The sequence below is a fragment of the Phaenicophaeus curvirostris genome, chromosome 13 (assembly GCF_032191515.1).
Source record: "Phaenicophaeus curvirostris isolate KB17595 chromosome 13, BPBGC_Pcur_1.0, whole genome shotgun sequence".
Classification (NCBI taxonomy): domain Eukaryota; kingdom Metazoa; phylum Chordata; class Aves; order Cuculiformes; family Cuculidae; genus Phaenicophaeus; species Phaenicophaeus curvirostris.
In genome coordinates this window covers 12,092,988-12,111,531 of record NC_091404.1, presented here as the reverse complement: position 1 = coordinate 12,111,531, position 18,544 = coordinate 12,092,988, and the positions used below count along the sequence as shown (strand labels likewise).

At 49.2% G+C, this 18,544-nt stretch overlaps 1 protein-coding gene across 1 annotated transcript; it reads right to left on the bottom strand.

Moving 5' to 3' along the window:
* Positions 1 to 5,754: 5,754 nt before the first annotated feature.
* On the bottom strand, positions 5,755 to 17,793 carry PRPS1 (phosphoribosyl pyrophosphate synthetase 1). The gene is made up of 7 exons (XM_069867510.1): positions 17,497 to 17,793; positions 14,690 to 14,873; positions 14,263 to 14,361; positions 12,318 to 12,442; positions 10,665 to 10,838; positions 9,851 to 10,010; positions 5,755 to 7,836 (listed from the first exon to the last, which is right to left on the bottom strand). Exons 1-7 carry the CDS (start codon positions 17,616 to 17,618, stop codon positions 7,744 to 7,746), a joined length of 957 nt encoding a protein of 318 aa, XP_069723611.1. The 5' UTR covers positions 17,619 to 17,793; the 3' UTR covers positions 5,755 to 7,743.
* Positions 17,794 to 18,544: the final 751 nt, after the last annotated feature.

The window sequence follows — 18,544 nt, the reverse complement described above, 5'->3', positions numbered from 1 at the left end:
CTTTTATACCCCGGCCGCCGCCCAGCCCGCGCGCCCATTGGCCGCGCGCCGCGCGCCGAGCCCGCCGGGAAGTGTAGTCCGCCTGCCGCTAGCCAAGGCCGCGCGCCGTGGCGATAGAAACTACCGCTCCCGACGTGCCCCGCGGCGGCGCGGGAGAGGGGCGGGGCCGCCGGAGCGGAGCCGAATGGGGGGAGAGGGGGCTGCGCGTGTGCGGCTGAGCGTGAGCTTGGGGCGCGGCGGCGCGTGCAGCCGCACACGGACACACGGACATACGGACACACGGACACACGGACACACGGACACACCCGCTGTGTGCGCGCACCCCCTTTGTGCACACGCCTCGGCGCAGCCCTGTGTGTGCCCGCAGCCGCCCTGCCCCGCACCACGCCCCGTGCCGGGCACGCTCAGCGAGCACACGTGCTGCACACGCGGGCACGCTCAGTGCACACCAATGCACGCTCAGCAGGCGCGTGTGGTGCACACTCGAGCACACTCAGCACGTGGGCACCCTTGTGCACGCACATGCACACTCAGGATGCACACATGGTGCACACTCAGCACATGTGCACGCTTGTGCACGCATATGCACGCTCAGCACACACGTATGGTGCACACTCCTGCACACTCATCACATGTGCACACTTGTGCACGCACATGCACGCTCACGCGCACATGGTGCACACTCAGGCATGCTCAGTGCACACAAATGCACGCTCAGCACGCACGTGTGGTGCACACTCAGCACATGTGCACCCTTGTGCATGCATATGCACACTCAGCACGCACACGTGGTGCACACTCAGCACACTCAGCACATGTGCACACTTGTGCATGCACATGCACGCTCAGCACGCACACGTGGTGCACACTCAGCACACATGCACACTTGTGCATGCACATGCACGCTCACCAGGCACATGTGGTGCACACTCAGCACATGCACACACTTGTGCACGCACATGCACACTCAGCACGCACACGTGGTGCACACTCGTGCACACTCAGCACATGCGCACACTTGTGCACACACATGCACACTCAGCACGCATGTGGTGCACACTCGTGCACACTCAGCACATGTGCACCCTTGTGCATGCACATGCACGCTCACCAGGCACATGTGGCGCACACTTGTGCACACTCAGCACATGCGCACACTTGTGCACGCACATGCACACTCAGCATGCACGTGGTGCACACTCAGCACACTCATGTGCACACTCATGCATGCTCAGCGCACACATGTTGCACTCATGACCACACATGCACACTCAGCACATCCATGGAGCACGCTCAGCATGCATGTGGTGCACACGTGTGCACACTGAGCGCACCCGTGGAGGATACATAGGAGGTTCTGTAGGTGCTGAAGGGAATGAGGGAAATTAAAAAAAAAAAAAAAAAAAATGCAACCCATGTATCCTGACCCCCATGGCAGGCTTAGAATCACAGATCTGTTTAGGTTGGAAAAGAACTTTTATTGAGTCCAACCCTTTACCCAATACTGCCAAGTCCACCACTAAACCATGTCCTTAAGCATCTACACATCTTTTAAATACTTCCAGGGATGGATGGTAACTTAACCGCTTCCCTGGGTAGCCTGTTCCAGGGCTTGACAATCCTGTTTGTGAAATAATATTTCCTAATACCTAATCTAAAGCTCCCCCAGCACAACTTGAAGCTGTTTCCTCTCATCCTATCACTTGTTACTTGGGAGAAGAGGCCAACACTTGCCTCACTACAACCTCCTTTCAGATAGCTGTAGAGCGCGATAAGATCTCCACTCAGCCTCCTTTTCTCCAGGCTAAAGAATTTCAGTTCCCTCAGCCATTCCTCTCACGCTCCAGCCCCTTCACTAGCTTCGTTGCCCTCCTCTGGACACGGTCCAGCCCCTCACTCTCCTTTTTGTAGTGAGGAGCCCAAAACTGAGCACAGGATTCAAGGCGGTGGCCTCCCCAATGCTGAATACAGGGGCAGAAGCACTTCCCTGCTGCTGCTGGCCACGCTGTTTCTGTTACAACCCAGGATGCTGCTGGCCGCCTTGGCTACCTGGGCCACTGCTGACTCATATTCAGCTTTCACCCAACACTCCTAGGTCCTTATCCACCAGGCAGCTTTCCAGCCGTTCATCCCCCCTCCTGTAGCACTGCAAGGGGTTGTTGTGACCCAAGCGCAGGATCCAACACCTGGCCTCGTTGAACCTGATTCAGTTGATGTTGGCCCATCAATCAATCCAGCCTGCCCAGATCTTTCCGTAGAGCTTTCCTTCCCTCAAGCAGCTCAACGCTCCCAACTTGTTATCATCTGCAAATTTACCGGGGGTGCACTCAAATCCCCTCAGCCAGATCATTCATAAAGATAATAAACAGAATATTGCCAAAGCCCTTCTTGCCAAAGCCCTTCTGCAGAGATCCCAGCGTTGCAGTGAGCAGGAACCCGCTGCAGAGCACCAGAGGTAGTGCAGCTCTCACACCCGCCTCCACCTCCTCCCGGCCTGCCAGGCCCTGGGTTTCTCTCCAGGCTTATTGGAGATTTTGCAGAGAAAATCCCCAGCAAGCCTTAGGAAACATTTGCTTTGTGTGGTTTTTTTAGCTAGCAGACTGCTGCCTTGGGAGGGGGGCTTGGCGCTCTCCAGTGACAGCAGGTCTTGGCCGGAGGTGGCCCCGAGGACACAGGCACCTTCCTGCTCCAGCCAGCAAGTAGGCTCTGAATTAAAGAAATGTCAATGCTGGCATATACAGAAAAGGCAAGCGCCAAGATCTAAGGCCAAATCCTAAGATGTGGTTGCTACTCCAAGAGAAGTCGGGATGGCAAACAGCCTCCATTCCCAGTCCGTGTCCCCCCTGGTCATGGAGAGGAAGAGGCTGCAGATGAAGCCCCAGAACAGCTTTGATTCGGTGCTGCAGCTCCCTGGCATGGCCAGGTTTGGGGGCTGCCTGGCAAGCACCCTTCAGCCCCACCCTGCAGAGCCCGCATCACAAAGCCCACCCTGAACTGAGAAAGGGCTCATTTTCCTTATACAGCCAAAAGGAAACAAAAAACCCACCCCTTTTCAAGATGAAAGCAGGGAATCCTTTTTGCCTTTATGCAAATAGTCAGACAAGTGCTTTACCATGTGTTAACTCTCCAGCTGTGCCCGCCTTCCCCCCAGCTTCCCCCTTTTCTCCCTGTCCGTTTCTCCACATGCTTCTTTGCGGATGCTGCACAATCTGCTGCAGCTTTTGTCCCCGGGAGGCAGCGAGTGCGAGAGGACCCGTTCCTGTCCTCCCCACACACACCCCCCCACCAGCATCGGCTGCCCCCACCCCAGCCGAGGTGCAGCGATGGTTGGTTGCATGGTTGCATCTCCTCCTTGCTGCACCGCTCGGCGCGGGATCTTTGTCTGGGCACAAAGCCTCGGCGGTGGCTGTGCAGCCAGGGGAAGGGGAGCTCAACCTTCCCCAAACCAGCTACAGCCACCCAGGTACTGCCACGCTCCCACAAACCCCATCCAGAGCAGCTTTGAAGCCAACCCTCTACTTCCAGCAGGCAATGTGGGGGGCTGCCACCGGGCAGCTTTAAAAACCCATCTTGCACAAAGAACAAGAAAGGAGCTTATATCCCAGCAAGAGCTTTTCCCCTGATAAACGTGCAAAGCCTCCCATAACCGCATAACCTGCTTTTTTCTCATGCATTTTGTTATTTCTGCTTTCAATAATTTAAAACAAGAACTGAGACGTCAACAGAGAGGTGGGGAAGCAAAACCAGCCCTGACCTGAAATAGAAAAGAACAACTGCCAGCCATTTTAGAAGTTTTAAATCTCTCGCAGCACCAGGCTGTCAGGGTTCAGATATAGTCTTGCTAATGGCCATTTCCAGGAACACTTTATTCTCCTCTACAGGAAGGAGGAGACGGGAGCTTTTCTCTATCTAATCAGAGAAGTTTTCCAGCCTCGAGCCTACTGATCCTCCTGCCCACAGGGACAGGCAAGGCACCACCACAGCCACCCCTGCCCTGCTGTGAGCCAGTCCCCCACTCTGCAGGGCCACACTTTCCTTTTTTTCCAGCTCATTTTTAACCCAGCCCCCTGCCACCCCCATTTCCTTCCACCAGGGCAGGAGAGGAGAGAGGCTGTGGTTCCGCCCATGGATTTTTGCTGCTCCTCGCAGTTTAGAGAAGGGCTTTCTGTTAACCCTTACTACTTTCTCCTTGCCCAACAGCAGCAAGGGAAGTTGCTGCTTTCTTTACATCACAAACACTGACTGGAGCAGATTAATTCATCTGTAGACTACAAAGGCACAGGGAGAAGCAGCAGGAGGGAGCTGCTGTTGAGAGCAATTTGAGATCTGTCTTATCTTGCTCCAAGTAGAAGACACGTTTCACCATGGCTTACGGCATCCCCACGCTGTACTTTAGTTTCAGCTACCCCGGCAGGTGAGCTGGGCTAAGGAGCAGGGCTTTTGATTGATGTGTTCCCTTTGCTGCTTTTACAGCAGGCAGCTACTGGCACTACTATCAGCATCTGCACACCTGCAGCCACGCTCTGGCCGTGCCTGTGGCACAACAAACTGCTGTAACTCTGTCCTGCTCCTCTAGCACGCCAACTGCCAAAGCAGAAATGACTCATTTAATTTACTCCTGGGGAAGTAACATTTTCTATGGTATTTCCTCAGCAGCTAGTGTCTGAGAAGACACCACACAATTCACCTCCAGAGCAGCCTGCATGCTCTGTACTCCCTTCAGGTTTGGTAACTAGAAAATACTGTTTCTTAATAAATTAAGAAACTTCGAAGGACTTTACCAAAGTGTCCAGCCTTTCTGATGTGAAGGAGGCTTCTAGAACAGAAGAGCTTTACCTCCTTGGGATAGTTCTCATACCCTGTGTATCACCCATCCTTTTAAGAGCTACGGTGCTGTCATAGGGCATTTTAAGTCTGTGCCAATGTCCAGCTTTTATTAAAGTAACTAAGAAAACAGTATATATGTACCAATAGCAATGGTGACCTCTGTACAGACTCTCATCTGTAAAGATGAAGCTCTGTTTCCTCTTAGGAAGGTGAAGTCTGCTACACCCTCCCTGCTCTTAGAGAGGAAAAAAATATACAAGTCGCTTACCAACCACTGCTGAAATATGTTTTAACAGACAAATGGCAGTAGTGATCCTCAGCAGGAGTCTACATGAGGCCACAGTCATGTTTCCTGAAAAAACATTCAATCTAAGTGTGGAAGTCCACTGTAAGGCCAAAGACCTTTCTTTAGACCTGCCATCTCATCCTTCTAACTTCACTTACACTTCCCCAGTCTAAACCACACAATGAGGAAGGCTTGGGGCTTAGTCAGAACAAATGTTTGTCAGGACATAATCCTGCTGCCTCTGATCATTAGCTTTGTGCAAGGCACTTGCAATTCTTCATTTGTACTTGGCTAAACTATTCAGGTTTTCCCCTACCTGAACATCATGTGAACAGATCTGCTCAGATACATAAAAACTACACAAGAGAAACTGCACTGCCACCTCTAACAATTAAGCCTAGGAAATTAGACATAGACAAAAGTCACTACCCACTAAGAGAAGTCGCTTGGTGCCAAGCTTTTTCTTACACACAAGGTGAGCACAGCCAAGCTGAATCTCAGTCAGCCCCACTACAAGAGGGTTAAACCAGATGACCTTTCAAGGTCCCTTTCCAAATAATGTTACTCCATGATGACCCAATTCAGAAGACACGTTACCTTTGTAAGGTTCTTTTTAGAAGCATTTATAGGCAGAGGCCATGGTTTTTAAATAAAAGTTTAATTCCTTCATCAGGTCTTAAGTTTAAACACAAATGCTGCTGAAAATCCTCACACCACTGCTCTGATGTCCTGGCTCTTGGCTCTCAGGGCACCGGCAGTGTGGCAGCAGGGGCTCCAACACAGGAGGCAGGAATCAGACTCTCGGTAGAGCTCAGTGCAGGATGCAAAGCAAAGAAGCAAGAGACACACACTTTCCAGACAAACATCAATTTTTATACAAAAAGAAAAACCCTACACTGTAAAAGAATTGTTAATGTTGCCACAGGACAGGAGTTCTAGGAAGGGAGAGAAGTCTCCAATAAAAGGCACAACTAAAGTAGTTCTTCCCTAGATCTTAACCGCATTTTTCCATTAGCATCACTTATACCCCAGCCCCATGCCTCTCAACGCCAAGCTAGTTACTCTAGCAAGTAATTACAAGTTCCTTCTTTTCCCTTTTTCCTTTTCCCCCAGCTCAAAAACAATAAGAGAGGAGTGTTTTTAAAAAACAGAACATAAAATAGCTTGGTCTAGAACCCCATAAGAATCCAGGAGAGACTTAACAGTTTACTTTACGATTGTCCGGCACAGTTACTAAGTATTCAAGTTTCAGATGATATTCATTAGATCTGGAAGCCTCAGCCAGCTCTGGTTTTGGTATTTTTCTTCCAGGCACTTTGCTGCCTGTCAGGTTGGTGTTAGATCTACAGTTTTCCCAGTACTATGTATCACCAGCCTCTTCAACCCATTGCCATAAGCATTCATTAGCACCATCAGACCCACTCCAAGGGCTTCTTCACATTTTAGTCCTGTAACCACCTATGCTCCCTTGGTTAAGATCTTTTGCAAGGAGCAACACTTCCAAGGCAAGGCAAACAGTGACCAGGACAAGCAATCAGAATGTGTCAGTAACTTACAGGACAACAGGATTGCAGGCAACAAGAGGCTAAGAGAGCTGGACACAAAACTCTTGTGTATTAGGTCACCTCAGTGTCTCAGCAGGCACTTGCTAGATGCAACAACCAAGCTACTACAGGGCAAAGAGGTTCAGTTTACTAGTGTACTGGTAAAAAAGGATCAAGGATTTCCACAGGTCAGGTGTCTGCAGGTCAAGGTGCAGCCATAGTACAGGACAGTGGTCCTCTAATCACTAGCAAGGCTAAAAGTAAGCTGTCAAATTGAGGAACTGGGTTTAGCTTACACTAGAAACGAAAGCACACAACCACCATCGGTCCTCTACATAAGAGGGAGAGGAAAGCTCGTCCAGGATGTACCTACACCACTAAGTTAACACAGCAAGGCAGTACTTCAGACTACACTCTCACCTTCACTTTGCTGTGTCACATGCTAAAGGGCATTTAATTCCCTCAGTAATTAAGATGAATTCAAGTTTGCAAGCTACACTGATCTCCTTTCATGGAAGGAAGCTGTAGGAGAACCATATCCCAGATGTCACCCAGGGCTTCACCTGGGGTCAAGCTTGGCCGAGATACAAGCCTTCCCCATCACTCTTCAAGGCCTTGTCAGGTATAGAGTGGTAAGACAGCCAGCAGTCTCTTGCGCTCTTGGCTGTAGATCCAGATCAACACATCTTAGGGAGCTCTACTTTCCAAATTATTTAGGGTGTGCGTGCCAGATCATCTAACCCTGCCCACAGACAAACCCTCTCCCTCCCCCCACCCCAAATCAATTGTGGCAATTAGCCATGTGTCAGTCCTGCTCTCCACAGATCTGCAGAATTGAGTCAATGCTACTGGGGAGACCCAACACACAGGGTTGCTGGTGGAGTTGGGAGTGTTTGGAGAGATGAGCTTCCCCCACCCCAGCCTCCCAGTGTTGGGATCAGAGCCAGTAAGCCTGACTTAAGCAGGAGGAGCTGTGGAGAACTGCACTGGAACAAACAGTCTTCTACCAAACTTTACAACAAGCTGAACAACTTTTGGTTTAAAAAAAAAAAAAAAAGCCATACAAGCAGCAGCTGGCATCTGTTGTTATAAAGGGACATGGCTGAATAGGTAGGAGACAGATTCCCCGTTATGAGTCCTCCTGATGGCCTCTGCAAGGATCATTGAGATGTCAATCACCTAGAGAGGAAAAAAGATGCATCAGTGTAACTAAGAAAAGACATCAAGCCTGGAAGAACAGCTGGTAAGTTAGGGAGAACTTAAGAATAAAATCATTACTCAGATTTAGAACATGCCAGATGCAGACAAATGACTGCCACACAGGACTGGGATTTAATTACATGTAACTCTGAAGATACTCTACATACAATGCTACAAGATTTGATGTCACAGTTCATCTTTGTCAGGATTTCAGTGTCACCTTTCTTTGCTAAGACTCCCTAAACTCAGTCTCTTTACCTTAGGACTAGCTTATTTGTGTAGGTTGCAGAAAACGGAGGGTAGTCTAAACCAAGATCAGATTGCTGCCCTGGAGTCACAAGGCTTTACCATCGCTGCCACCCAGCAGCCTGAGACAGACGAAGCTCCTGCCGCAGCTCAGCTCCCAGACACGGTGCTGGCTCCACCTGCTGGGGTCCTTGGCTCACAGGAGGGAAAACCACTTCAACACAACTCTTGCTCCAAACCCCAGCGGCTAAAGCATTTTGATATGTTTAGTCTCAGCAAGAAGCATACATTCACAGTGCATTAAAGAAGCTAAGTGAAATCCATATTTAACATTTTATTTCTTCCAGATAGTTTGCATCCTAAAGAATGAAAGACAAAAACTGAAGAGCTGCAGAGCAGAAAGAGCATGAGACTCGCGACAAATCCTTTAGTCCTGTATTTCTCAACACAGCATCAGCTATTAGTGTAAAAGCAAGGCATTAAGTGAGAGCCTGAAACACTACTCCACTGCAATCTCTGGCTACAGCCATTTACACACTGATTACCACCTGCCTACACTAACCTCAGTGTGAAGCTTGGGAAGAAGTTGAAGCATCAGACATCTTTCAGACATGCTCAGTTGCAGGTATATAATCCAGAAGTTAGTGTTGACACTATGCAACCCAATAGCAACTGCAACAGCAGTCTGCAGTCAGTTTATAACTTACTTCTAAAAGCAGCTTAAAATTCACTGCAGCTTCAACCAGTTAAGTTTCCTTTTCACCAGAACCCAACTACTGGGGAACCTGCTATACTTGCAGCACCAGCTGAGTCTTAGCAGTGTCATTCTCCTTCCAGAACTTCTCCAAATGCCTGTCCCCTATTTACCTGTTCTGTGAAGTTAGCATTTAGGATGTCTGTGGCTGCACGTATGCTACAGCAGTACCTGAAACTTCTGATAGACCTATTACAGCTGAATGCTCAGTTGAAGCTGCAACTAGCTGTCCATTAACACAGGAAATCCTCAAGTTCTGCCTAGCTCAGGTACAGCCTATTTTTTTAATTCCAGGAAAGTTAGCTTCAGCCTGGGGGTTAAAAAAAATGTCACAGTGCTTTTCCCAAACAGAAAACCCATGACAGAATAAGGACTAGCTTTTAGCTTTCATATGAATGGTAAATCCATTTTGTTTATCTTTGGCAAGTATCCGAACACTGTACTTTGGAGTTGTGTCGACAGCCCTTGGACAAACCAGCAAGGCATGTCTGTGGGACAAGACCACACTCCAGCTCACCTGCACTGCTGTTATCACACACAAAGCATTCGCTTTCCCCAGACCAGATCTGCTTTGCTTAAAGGACTGAGTATTAGGTGACAGATACAAGGCTGAAGCAGAGGTTACCAGCTTCACAAGATACTATCTAGTTGTGCTTCAGTATCACACATCAGCACATCACTGCTGGCAAGCATACAGATACAGCTGCTTGCTTACACGATGGCCTCATTAGACCAGTGATCTGAGCTGCTTAAAACAAACCTTGGAAAAAATTACTTGAATTAATTGTTTAAGATGAGCTGGATTAGAAGTTGCATTTTATCAGTGTAACAGGTCTGCTATCCCACAGCAACAGGAACAAGAGGACTAGTCAACATTGCCACTGATTCCAGTATCAATGGAACTGCTGTAAGCACTGGACAGTATTACAGGGTTTTCTCCACCAACAGGAGGGCAGACCAGTGCTACTGACAGAGGAGAAAGTAGATGCTCACCTGGATTTTAGGGCACTGCTTCATCTTGTCCTCCTGGGGTATTGTGTTTGTGACTACAACTGCCTCAAAACAGGCATTGTTGATCCGAGAAATTGCTGGCCCAGAGAAGATCCCATGAGTTAAGATGGCATAAACTTTGGTGGCTCCAGCTGACACAAGCCTATAAGGTGGTGAGGAAAGGAGAAGGATGAGAAATTCTTAGCAAGTATTAAACTGACATTAGTGCAGGGCATAAGGTAAGCATGGAAGGAGACACTACCACATGCTTAGGGGGCAGGCTACCTTTGATTCCCCTCTACAGCCCACTACTGATTCAGGAGAAGAAAACAACAAGTACCACAAAATCCACGACAGGCAAAGTATACGTTGAAAAAAATATTGTTCTTAGCCCTGAGACATCTGAATAAGACTTCTGCCAACACAAGGTAGCAGATATTAATGCCATGTGTTGCATATGCTGGTGTTTCTGGTGAAGAAGGCTTGAAAAGCTTACTTCTAATAGAAATTCAGATACACGACTAAGTTCATAGACTGGACAGCACTTAGTTCTACCCAGTGCAGTCAGTGACGGCCTAGTGGAAGGCATACTTTCAAAACAAGTGTTTTTCAAATAAAAACCCACTACAGTCTTCTAGCTATTGTCGCTCAGAACCTTAACTATACTTTTTACTCATTTTCTATGATGTGAGATAGATAATCAAGAAACTACGTTACTTTGTGAAACCTGACATGCAAATAATCCGATGAACTCATGACAGAGTATTCACTAACAATAGGTTCCCAGTTTAGGAAAGAATCAGTCAGCTCTACTCACTTGTCTGCAGCATGGCAGATGGTACCACATGTGTCTGCCATATCATCTACCAGAATGGCCACTCTGTCTTTCACGTCACCCACCAGCACCATGCGATCCACTTCATTGGCTTTCTTGCGCTCCTTGTGAATGAGGGCGAAGTCTACATTCAATCGATCTGCAATGGAGGTCACTCTGAAGAGAGAACAGTTTCCAAACAGCACTTAACACCACACAACAGCTTCAATCGAATCTCTTAAAACTATTAAGCACAAACTGCCACAGCAGTAGGAGAAGCTGTCACCACATCTGTAACTGCTCCCAAGCAATTAATAGAAGACACCCTGCCACCTTAGTTTTCCTTCAAGCAGTTAAACCTGCTATCTCTGATCCAGTCTCTCCAAACGAGAGCAATGAGATCAAGATAAAAGTCTTTCATCTTGACCACTGCAAATTAATTTGCATTTGAAGTTCAAAACAAACCTTAACCAGCAAGTCTGGCAAACCTGAAGTATCAGAAAGCTTGGGAAGTTGTCATCTTTGTAACACTACATTGGAAAGGCTTAAGTTGTGCTATGACAGGGATCTACCTGCATTCATATAAGCATTTAATTGTCATGCAGGCAAGTGCTGCCACAAGGACAGTGGCAGGAGTACACATCCAAGAAATGCAAGTCCACCACCTCACATTTACTTTGATTCAAGCGACCACAGAACAACCTTACTAGAGGGACCTAAACTTTACATATTTACACTGATGAATAGTAAGTGGTTTTAAAGCATTAAGAGTGAGAAGGAACAAGTACACACATCCCTAAAATTCAACACTTGAGTAGACACCTATTCTCAGTAAATGAGTGTCAGCCTGGAAGTGCTACACAAGATTGTTAAACTAAACTGTTTATTGAAGTATTTAGTTCTGCAGTATCTCCATAAAATACTGCACCTGCTAATTCAACGCATTTCAGTTTAAGTGGCTTTTGAAGAGTTTTTTTCAGGAGTCAGATCATAGCTGCCTGACTTAGGTTTCTCCTAATAAGTACCAGAGAACATTCTGAATTGCCCACAGACTGGCATGTTTATCTGCAGAAAGATGGGAAATCGTCACACGACCAAAGCAGAAATGTGCTATAACATATGCTGCTGCTTTTTGGAAAGGAACCATCTATCTTCCTTGTTCTCAGGGAAGAGGAAGAGTAGCAGCAGGCTGAAGCACCAGCCAGATATTCAAATCAAGAGTAATAAAGAAAGAAAATGGCTCAATAGACCAAGTTTAATATGTCAAAGAACACAATCTAGATAAAAACGTATCCTTCAGCAGCCACGGTGGCCTTGCCTAGGCACAGGGGTATGAACTACATGAGTCCATCCTTCAACCTGCATAATTACCCTTCTACAAGAAACTGGTTTAGTCCAAGAGATGTAGGAATTGGGGAATTGGCCAGTTCCTGCCTATGCAGCTGGGATTCTAGAACCTATTTAACTCTCCATGTAGCCCAAGAAACCTTCTAAACACTCCCTAGGAAGAATATCTGACCACTCTTCACTAGACAGGTAGTGCCTTACAGAGGGTGGGATGGCAGAGGGAACATATGTCTTAAGAATAAGGTCACAAGGACTCTCAGGAACTCGGATACAAAAGCAGTGCCTCCAGCCAGCTCTCTGACAACTCACCTCTTGGCTCCACCGGCATCTGGTGAAACAATGGTGCAGTTCTTCCACTCTGCAATATTCTCTTTGATCCATTTCAGTACAGCAGGCTCAGCATATAAGTTATCAACAGGGATATCAAAAAAACCCTGCAAGAAAGATGACAGGAACAGATGTAGCTGAAGGTCACATTCCAAAAACAGTTGAAGAAACCTTCTATATGATCAGGCATGCAGCCACCGCCTTTCCACAGCCTTCTGCTTTCCTTTCTACTTCTCTTAATAAAAGGGCAGTAGCTTGAGATACGCAGAACAGTAATGCAAGACATCTCCAGAGCCAGAAACAGTTTTGCAGCGTAATTAGCATTATCTCTGATACCCGCACAACACAGACCTAGTTCCATCCTAAGGGGGTGAAGAAAAACAGCATCAAACACGCTCATTTTCAGAGCAGCTAGCTGCCTGTTCACAAAGTCGTTCTTTAAAGCTCATCACCTGCACAGTCTACCTCTACAGGAACATGTGGAAAAGGCTCAAGTAGCATTTGTTTTTAAACTAATGCAGCTGGTTCCTCAACTTTGTACTGACCCAGCAGACTCCTCCAGGTAAACCTCAAGGGACACAGAAAAACCAGAAGTTCATCCTGGACAGGGAGGAATAGGCAGCTACTCTACAGAAATGCTTCAAAATACAGAGGTAACAAACCCTTCTTACCATCATCCCTTCTGCACTCAGCAGCCCAGCAACTACAAGAACCAGGCTGAAACCAGTCATACACTGGAAGCTTATATACACAAACCCAGGTGTTCAATTGGGTCTCACCATGGGTGCTGGTGAAAAGTCAACCCTATGGCACACACCACAACTTAACCCCAAGTCTCTTGGGGAAAGGCACATATTCCCTTGTACTTTCCTTTTATTTCATGATCTTTCCAAAGTCTTCTCAGCTGTGCCTTGATAGATTTTTTTTTTCCCCCCCATCTGAGACAAAGTATTTCTGGGCAAATTATACTGGAAGAAATTACACTAAAGTGTGAATGGCCTCATTTTCAACTGTTCAAATGACAGCCAGCCCACCTACCTCACCAGGCAGCAGATATGTTACCCTTCTAGATTCAAAGTGTTTGCAGCAATACAACAGATATCCTCCCCTCTGCCTCACCCCTCGCAGTTCCACTGAGTTGGTTGCTTGGTCTCAGAGTACTTGCTCAAGGCAGAAAAGAGACAAGATTGATAATTTAAACAGCTTGGTCTCCCAGACACACGCTCTTGCCACTTCTCTTACTCAGCTCCGGTCAAAATTTCAGCTACTCTGTGAGACTATTCTGTTCACTAAGCCAGCAAACCCTATGAATAGCTTTCAATTCACCAGCAGCTTGGAAGGGAACCAAAGCCAAATTATGAGTAAGGATGGCACTGAATGGAAAAAAGTGGGATCGCCCATCTTGTCAAAATAAGCTATCAGATCGCTGTCATGATCAACTGTACCCTCACAAGCAGCTGTGCTGGTACATGTGGAGGCAGCTATCCTCATGGCAACAGTATTATCTGCCACTGTGTCAGACAGCACCCACTCTTCCTTGACAGGTCAGTAAATATCAGAAAGCTCTACTCAATATTTAACACTCTAGATAAAACCATTCTTCATCTCAAATTCCTCAAAAGACCAGTTAAGAACACCCTGTAACCATGTGACAATAATGTTGCATGGCATCATTTACTCTCCCAGCATTCATTTACGCAGGACTCATTATGCTTAGTCTGGTCAAGAATAGCTATAATTTCATTTAAAGATGAACCTGTTACCCACCTCCCCATCCTCTGACTGATTCTACAAGCCCCTTCCAGTCTCACATCTGCAAATCCTGATCACTGTCATGTCTTAAAAAAAGCAGATCACCGAAAAGCCTGCAAAGCAGTGAAGAGGCTGAGACTGGAAGGCAGAGTACTTCCCTGATTTTATCTTCTACCTGGATCTGAGACGCATGCAGGTCCATGGTGATTATATGATCCGCGCCTGCCACAGACAGCATGTTTGCAACCAGCTTGGCAGAGATGGGTGCTCGACTCTAGTATGGGGAAAAAACAGGATTTAAGACAAGTTCAACGCCTTCATCAAGATGTCAGTCTTCCACTTCTAGGCAATGATTCACAACCAGTTACTAAAAGGAGCACTCATTAACATCACATCTTTTCATCAACTAATGATTACAGCTTGTTGTATTTTCAATAAGAACTAAAGCTTCCCAAAAAGATGAATTTGCAGTCCAGTGCCCCGAGGTTTAAAGAAACTAAGTTTTGTGTCACCCTCTATATATTCAACTTCATCTGTTCCCTGTCCCGCAAGGTGTGCGTTCATCTTCCCAGCAGAAACCTTCACCACATCACACCCCTTACCTTGTCCTTTTTGTCCTGCCGCGCATAAGGGAAGCAGGGAATGACAGCTGTGACTCTGCTGGCTGAGGCAATCTTACAGGCATTTATCATGATAAGGAGCTCCATCAGATTGTCATTGATTTCCCCACAGCCACTCTGTACAATGTAGACATCCTCCCCACGTACACTCTCACCTATTTCGACACTGGAACAGATGAGGAAAAGGAGAGTTGTATCCAAACACAAGCTAAAACACAACCATTAAAACATGCTGCAGAGCAACCAAGGGATTGCATTCCCAAGGGTCTGTGGGTAACAGTGTCCTATAATCAAGGGTGTTGAGCAGAATCACTGCTGCTTATTTGCTCAGTGACTATTTTACATCGCTCACTGGTCTAATTTAATGGTTTAGCCAGGAAGGCTAAAAGCACTCAGCCTGTGCTTTCAGTCTCAACACAAGGTGAGCATGTAAACATCCCAGAAGAGACCTTGTTCCCTGCATCAAAAGTACAACCACTTCAGCTAAAAGCAGCATGTACAAAGAAGGCAAAGATGATGGCCAGTCAGCAAAGAAAGCTGAGCCAAACTTGTACCAGAAGCTATGCTGCAGCAGATTGTTAGATTTAGAGTCATAACAGCTATTCACTGGGTTGAACAGAGAAGCCCTCCAGCATTTCACTTTGGAAAGGCTTTTGGGGTTAATTTCCTCCTGGATGTAATGCACACTAATCCCTGCTGATGAAGGGACTGAACACAAGCCAAAGGTCCTGTTTGCCAGCAGCAAACTGCCAGCTTCAGCGCGTATCAAGACACCTGCACCAGAAGCAGAGTTGGAATGAAAACACTAGTTTGAGGTTTCACACAATGCAATACTGCATTAGGCCTTTCGTAGGAATGGATTAATTACTAAGTACTTCCAGCATTTCAGTTTAGAGAAGCCAGCCACAGATTTGGACCAACCAGAAGTCAGTCTAGCGAGACAAAGCCCTTCCACAGTTTCTTTCCTCTTGCACTGGAGGTGCTCACCTACTGCTGTCACATCAAACTTCAGACACAATCACCCAACCCACTCCTAATGGCTTCATTTACAGAGCACCTTAGGGTAGATTCCAAATTTTAATACTTCATGTTCTGGTCTTCCTCCTCACTTCGTGTTTTTGATGACCATGACATATTTTTAGTCTTGCAGCTCAGCAAGCTGCTGTTTTACTGTGCACTGACTTACAGCAAGCATTAACCTCTTGCGAAGAATTTCAGCCAGGAGAACTTTCCACTAGGTAAGTGTCTGAATTCACAGCAGTTAGCATAAAAGTGTCATCGCCAACTACACTTACTAACAGTCTAATCGTAAGCTGAATCAAGGTATTAATTGTACAAAAGTATCTCTGAACTATTCTGTTAGAACAATCTTTTTCTGGGAAGAATCTGCTATCAGTTTATTAGAGTAAATAAGATGTCTTATTAGGGTGAAGTCACATTACCTGCTGACGTAAGGACCTGCTGGCTAGCCAACTGGATGGATAAGAGCAGTTAAAGGGCAACGAGAACAGTGCAACGGCTGTAAATCAAACAGACTTCTGACAACTGTCCTCTACAACCCTTTGCACTGCCTCTGAAGTTTTCAGTTGTAATCAATACTCATGCAACAGAAATATAGCATTCTATATCACGTGTACATCCTGGGTTCTCCTGAAAAAAAGAAATCACTGTCTATAGAAGAGAGGAATGGTCTGGAGCAATCATCCAAGGTTCTTCCTATGACACTGACTGGTGAAGACACACTTAGTGTGTTTCTCTAAAGCTGTAGAAGCTCTGAAAAATTTTTAGCCTCTCCTATCTTTTAGCTTCTTCAAGTGGGATGGCAGCAAGTCTTATACAGCACAGAGACAGAAAACAAGACAAATTTTGGGTCTCAGAGCTTGGGCGGAACACAGAATGCATGACTGCAGCTACATCATGGGCCGCACAGCAGTGTCAGCCTCTGATCCTTCCTGAATAACCTTATCAATACCTTTAAGACTTTGATGCTCTTCAGAGCAGTTTAAAGACACCAGCTAAGTACAAGATGCCAAGCCTCCAGTCACAGAATCACTCGGTTGGAAAAGACCCACAGGATCATCGAGTCCAACCATTCCCATCAACCACTAAACCATGTCCCTCAGCACCTCGTCCACCCGGCCCTTAAACCCCTCCAGGGAAGGTGACTCAACCCCCTCCCTGGGCAGCCTCTGCCAGTGCCCAATGACCCTTTCCTCGACTATGTCAGCACGCGTGGAGGGCCAGCAGGCACATTCCCATCAGCTCCCAGCTTTTGGGGCGCTGGGGGGAAGGTCTGGATGGCGAACGCTGCCCCCCTAACCTGCCACAGGGGCCGGGTGACAAACCCCGTCCCCCACGCGTGGGAGCCCCGCACCCTCGAGCCCCACCGAGCGAGGCTCGCTGCGGGAGGCTGAAAGGCGCCCATGGGAGACGCGGCCCTGCCCGGCGGCTGCCCGCAGGGGTCTCGGGCCTAGCGGGAGCGCCCTTCCCTCGGCCGAGGGGCCCGAGCGCGGCCCCCGACCAGCCCCGCCGCCCCCAGGCCGGGCCCGCCCGCGCCCCGGACTACAAGTCCCAGCAGCCCCCGCGCGTGCCAAAGGCCCCGCGCCCCCTCGCCAGCTTTGGACTACAAATCCCAGCACCCCCCTTTGCGCGTGCCAAGGCCCCGAGTCCCCCTCCCACGCCCCGGACTACAATTCCCAGCAGCCCCCGCGCACACCCCGCGTCCACCCAGCTGCGGCGGCGCCCCGCGGCCCGCCGGGAGCTGTAGTGCGGCCCCGCCCCCGCCTCACCATGTCTCCTGGTTGCTGAACTTCTTCGTGACCACCTTGCCCAGTTCCAGGCCGAGGCGGTCGGCGATCTTCTGGGACAGGTCCTGGTGCGAGCTCCCGCTGAAGATCTTAATGTTGGGCATGGCGGCGGCTGCAGCGGCGGCGCCCCCCTCCTCCGCGCTCTGCCTCGCGCCGCAAGCGGCTGCCGCACGGGGACCCGCCCGCCTCCTGCGCGGGGACGCAGCACGGTGAGCGAAGGCCACGCCGGCGCGCACCTACTCCGCCATCTTGCCCCTTCCCGCCCGCCGCGCGCGCCCTTTATGCTCTCCCCGCCCCCGCGGCCCCGCCCCCGCGCGCTTCCCATTGGCTGCGCGGCGGGAGAGGGCGGGGAGAAGCCCGCGCGCCCGCCAATGGCGCCGAAGGGCGGTGGGCGGGGCTCGGCGGGCTGCCCCGCCCACCCCTGAAACAACGGCCCCCGGCGCGCGGGGCGGGGCGGCGGCGCGCGCTAGGGGGCGGGGCTTAGGGCGGGAGCGGCGCTACGATTGGCCGCCGCGCGGCCGCCTGGCCTGCGATTGGTCGGGACGCGACCCTCGGAAAGGGGTTGGAAACGGGCACGGTCACGTGATTGGCAGCCCCCCTGCCTCGGCGGCCATGATAGTCTCCCGGCCTCCCCTTCCCTCAAGGGGCGAGATAAACATCCCCTTTCCCCGCGCGGGGCGCCGTGACCGCGGCCCCCCCCGACCCCGGCGCGGCGGGCGTTACCTCAGCATAGCGCCTTCCTCCGCCGACACCGGGGCGCTGGCCGGGCCGCGGCCCCGTGTCCCGCTGCTGCGCCGCTCGTGCGCCGGGCGGACCGCCCCCCCCCCCCCAACGTCTCGCTGCCCTCCCCCCCCCCCGCAACGGCTGCCGTCCCGCAGCGAGAGGGCTCTCGGTAGGAGTGACACCGAAAATACCGGCGAATAAACTCGCTATAGCGGTCGTTTAGGAGTTTCAGAAAGCGAGCAGCCTTTATCGGGCCTGGGTGACACGAGGCAGTGATCTCCATCAACGTGTGCAGCGAGAGCAGAGC

What these genes read in the sequence shown, in the direction of transcription:
- PRPS1 (XM_069867510.1), bottom strand. Translation starts at nt 17,618, where the DNA reads ATGCCCAACATTAAGATCTTCAGCGGGAGCTCGCACCAGGACCTGTCC. An exon ending in TTCAGCAACCAGGAGACATG is followed by an intron (nt 14,874 to 17,496) that starts GTGAGGCGGGGG and finishes CATCTGTTCCAG; the next exon opens with TGTCGAAATAGGTGAGAGTG. An exon ending in AGCAGTGCCCTAAAATCCAG is followed by an intron (nt 7,837 to 9,850) that starts GTGAGCATCTAC and finishes TTTCCTCTCTAG; the next exon opens with GTGATTGACATCTCAATGAT.